Source organism: Tupaia chinensis, unplaced genomic scaffold, assembly GCF_000334495.1.
Source record: "Tupaia chinensis unplaced genomic scaffold, TupChi_1.0 Scaffold145405_1, whole genome shotgun sequence".
In the NCBI taxonomy this organism is placed as follows: domain Eukaryota; kingdom Metazoa; phylum Chordata; class Mammalia; order Scandentia; family Tupaiidae; genus Tupaia; species Tupaia belangeri.
This window is the reverse complement of record NW_006205266.1, coordinates 36,391-40,778: the sequence shown is the minus strand read 5'-3', so window position 1 is coordinate 40,778 and position 4,388 is coordinate 36,391. Positions and strand designations below refer to the sequence as shown.

Genomic DNA, 4,388 nt, shown 5'->3' with positions numbered 1-4,388 from the left:
CAGAATTATTCCTATTTTTTCCATTACAAAATTATACAAAAATAAATTTGTATAATGACCATAAATAATGCAGCTTAATTCCATAAGTCAGTAATTCATATTCTATATACATATATTTTATTTTAGTAAATTTCACATTACCATGACAATCTTTGATTTTTTTTCACCCAAATTTATGTTTTCTTCTTTTCAGATAACTCATTTTTGTATAAGAAACCATTCTCTCAGATACATGGAAAGCCAGAGAAATATCTCAGAATTTATTCTTCTGGGACTTTCTGATGACCAGAACATACAAATATTTTGCTTTGTGCTTTTCTTGTTCTGTTATGGTGTCCTTATGGTAGGAAATCTTCTGATTTTTATCTCCATTCTGTGCAGTCCTCTTTTTCACCAACCAATGTACTTTTTTCTCAGTCATTTATCCTCTATAGATATTTGTTATACCTCTAGTGTTGTACCCAAACTGATTGGCAGCCTGTTAGGAGGGTCAAAAACTATTTCCTATGGTAATTGCATGTTACAGGTCTTTACCATGCACTTCTTTAGCAGTATTGAGGTCTTTATTCTTACCGCCATGGCTTTTGATCGTTATGTTGCCATCTGTAAACCTCTCCACTACATGACTATAATGAACAGGACAAGGTGCAATCTCTTAGTCCTGACTGCTTGGACTGGTGGGGCTGTTCATTCCTTTCCTCAGTTATCTATGGCAATCCAGTTGCCTTTCTGTGGTACTAATGAAATTGATCACTATTTTTGTGATATCTTCCCTTTGCTGAAAGTTGCCTGTACTGATACCTATGTTATGGGTGTCCTTGTGGTTGCCAATTCAGGTGTGCTTGTCTCAGTTACCTTCATAGTCTTATTTGTTTCTTATGTCATTATATTATTCACTTTAAGAAATCAATCGGCAGAGGGAAGACGGAAAGCTCTCTCCACCTGTGGTTCTCATATCACAGTGGTCATCTTATTTTTCGGACCTGCAATATTTGGGTACCTTAGACCTCCTACCACTTTTCCTGGGGATAAAGTAGTTGCACTGTTTTATACCATTATTGCTCCTATGTTCAATCCCTTAATTTATACACTGAGAAACACAGAGATGAAAAATAGTATGAGAAAAATTTGGTGTCAAACTTTGTTTTTAAAGGAAGTATAAAATGACTTTGAAGATACTAATTATCCAAACAAATGTACAAAGATAAGAACTAGACATGAATAAAAGAACTATATGCTAACTAGTAGATTTTACCATCTTCTATGGAATATGAGAAAAACAGGATTTCAAATTTTGAAGTAATAAATAATCAAATACTAATTCTTGCATTAGAAAAATATTTGAAAATTTAATAGATTATAAAGGTGGTATGGGAGATTAATTGCATAACAATCATCTTTGCAAAAGCAAATAAGATAATGTTATATTGATCATTGAATTATGATATAATTTTAAAAAGAGTAAGGAAAAAGGCTATAGTTGGAATCAGAGAGGTAGATGGGGAATTAGAGAGTTAGAGATTATGTCACATATTATTACACTGGTACATTATAAAAGGGAAAATTTCACTTCAAGGTTAAAGGACTGGTAATAAAATACTATTGCTATTGTACAACACATGTGTTGGAAACTTAATTTTGCTCAGTTTTGTGATGGTACGAGAAAAGTTACATGCATGCAGATCACATGGTCCATAGCAATTAATGCTATACTGAACAATGATACACAGAAGACTTCAAAAAGTTTGTGAAACAAAATGGGAGATTGAGGTATAGTGAGAAGCTGATTAACAGATAGGAAATTGCATGCAGGTAAATGGAATGACTTCTAGAGTACTATAACACTGTTGAGTAACTACAGTTGTAATGATTTAGTATACATTTAAAAATATCTAACAGAGAGAATTTTCACTATCTACATAAAGTAATGAGAAGTGTTTGAGGTGGTGGATATGTTGCTTGCCCTGACTCATGTATTGAAAAAAACTGTGTATCCCATAAGTATATCCAATATTAAATGTCAATTAAAGTTAAAATAAAAGAGACTCATTTGTGCTGGTCAAGCTTGTTATGACTTTGCATATAATCCACATGAAGTTCCTAGTTTAATTCTGGGCATATGGCATGTGTCCTGTGTGTTGGTTGTAGTAGTTGCTCTTGTCATCAGTGTTTCAGAGAATAGAAGTCTGTTTTCCAGAGAAGCTAATTGGCTAGCAAGGTGTCATACTTAAGCTCTCTGACTTTGAGGTTAAAAATCTTAAAGTAACTGCTGCATTACCTTTCCATTAGCAGCAGTAGAAACAGTTTTATTGTTAATGGAGACGTAGTAAAAGAAGTATAGGTGTTTGCATCCTTCCTTGGCTGGAGCAACATTTTTGTTTTTACAATGTGATTGAGTTTAATTTGATCCAATATTTTAATAGGCTCCTTTTTATTTTTTATTTTATGATTTCTTATTCATACTTAATTGTGCATCTCTATAGCACACAATACGCTTTTGCAAAGTATGCATGCAGTATGTGGCAATCAAATCAAGAGATTACTAAACACATAATTTTAACTATTCATGAGTAAAGGGTGAAGGTGATATTTGTGATTTTTCCTTCTGAAGGTAACCATGGGCTTCACTGAGGGCACGTGCGCTCGCCAGAAAGGCAGAGAGAGACTGAGAGACAGAAAGAGATAAATCACCGCCCAAGGGGATGGCCACACTGCAATCCCTTCTCCTTCATTCTCCTCTCAGGATCTTGGGTGTGCATGCATGGCTGGTGTAAGTTTAAGCCAACAGGTCTAGAACTCGAACCGTGGTTGGCTACATGGGAATCTACTAACATAGCCATTATGCCATCTGCAGGTCCCATAAATTATAATTTAATGTTATAAAATGTTTAGAACAGAACAGAAGATTTTTTTGCAAGTTTTGTTAAGATTATGTAAAGGATTTTAAAATACCATACATGGGGGACCAGCAAAAGCTTTTATGGTTACATTGCTGGACTCCTACAGGGCATACCACATGGCATACTGTGATTTGAGTCCCAGACCTGGTGGCTTAAACTCATGCCAGTCACGTGTGCAGGTGTTCCCAAAAACCCAAGAGGAGAATGGAAGAGAAGGGATTGTGGCATGACCATTCCCCCAGGGGTGATGTCTCGCTTTCTATCTCTGTGTCTCTCTCTCTCTGTCCTTCTGGCGAGCATACATTCTCTATAGCAAAACTCCCTCTTAAAAAAATACCATACAAAAACATAGTTAAAAAAATAAATTAGGATCAGTAGTGGTGATTGAGATGCTGGACAGTCACATGGCTGACCAAGGGTTGAGTCCCAGATATAGTGGCTTGAAAATCACTCCAGGCACTTGGGCAAGCATATCTTAAGTTCCAAGGGGAGAATGAAGGACAAGGGATTATGGCATGTCTTTCTCCAGTGAGCGCATGGGCCCTATGATAATAAATAAATAAAAAATAGCACTGAATCAAAATTAAAACATTTTCAGCAGAACAAGTTATAAAACTGGAATGAGTTCAAAATTTGTGGATATATATAAGGCACTTTTGAATACCTCTGAGGAGTAGTAGTCTTTTATTTTTATCTTAGAAAAAGGAAATTGGAGCTATCTCTTTTAGTGGCTTGATAAAAAAGATTCTATTATTAAAGTTTGAACAACACTTAGAGATACGTTGAAGTGAACAACTAGTAAAATGATGAATATTGATTCTCTGTACATTGAAGTCATTCATTTTGTCAGGGTTACTTAACATTCAAGGTTTGGAGGCAAACACTAAATTGAAAAATATCTCTTCTCTTATTTCTGCTACTCACTAGTAATTTGAGCTAGTTATTTATACTAGAAGTTTCTATCTACATGATAGAATTTATGTCAAATGATACATTAGTATGAGTATTAAATAATTTGATGAGTCTTCACAAAGTTCATGAAAACAACAGAATTACAAGATAAAAATAAAGCCGTCAGGTGGCATGATAGTTAAGATGCAAGATTTCCATATGGCCTACTGAAGTTCAAGTCCTGGATCTGGTAGCTTTAGAATCACACATGTGTGAACAAGCCCAAGATTCTGAGAGAATGGAAGAGAAGGGATTGCAATATGATCATCCCTCCTGAGAGATGATTTCTCCAATTCCATCTCTGTTTCTCTTCTCTATCTTGTAAGTGCATGCACCCTATGACAAAAAATAAAAAAGAAAAATCAAAGATTAAAAATATAATCTGTAGGCGCTCAAAGATTCAGTCCCAAGAAACACAGAGGACCCCAAATAGAATCAACCCTAGAAGATCTTCTCCAAGACACATTATAGCCAGACTGACCAAAACTACAGACAAAGACAAGCTACTAAGACTGACAAGAGAAAAATGGCAAGTTA

At 35.1% G+C, this 4,388-nt stretch overlaps 1 protein-coding gene across 1 annotated transcript; it reads left to right on the top strand.

The window, feature by feature from the left end:
- Window positions 1-232: 232 nt before the first annotated feature.
- LOC102485760 (olfactory receptor 4P4-like) lies at window positions 233-1,162 on the top strand. The gene has a single exon (XM_006168020.1). The coding sequence runs from the start codon at window positions 233-235 to the stop codon at window positions 1,160-1,162; it is 930 nt and encodes a 309-aa protein (XP_006168082.1).
- Window positions 1,163-4,388: the final 3,226 nt, after the last annotated feature.

Bases quoted from the DNA above. Each gene is read 5' to 3' on its own strand.
- LOC102485760 (XM_006168020.1), top strand. From the start codon at position 233: ATGGAAAGCCAGAGAAATATCTCAGAATTTATTCTTCTGGGACTTTCT.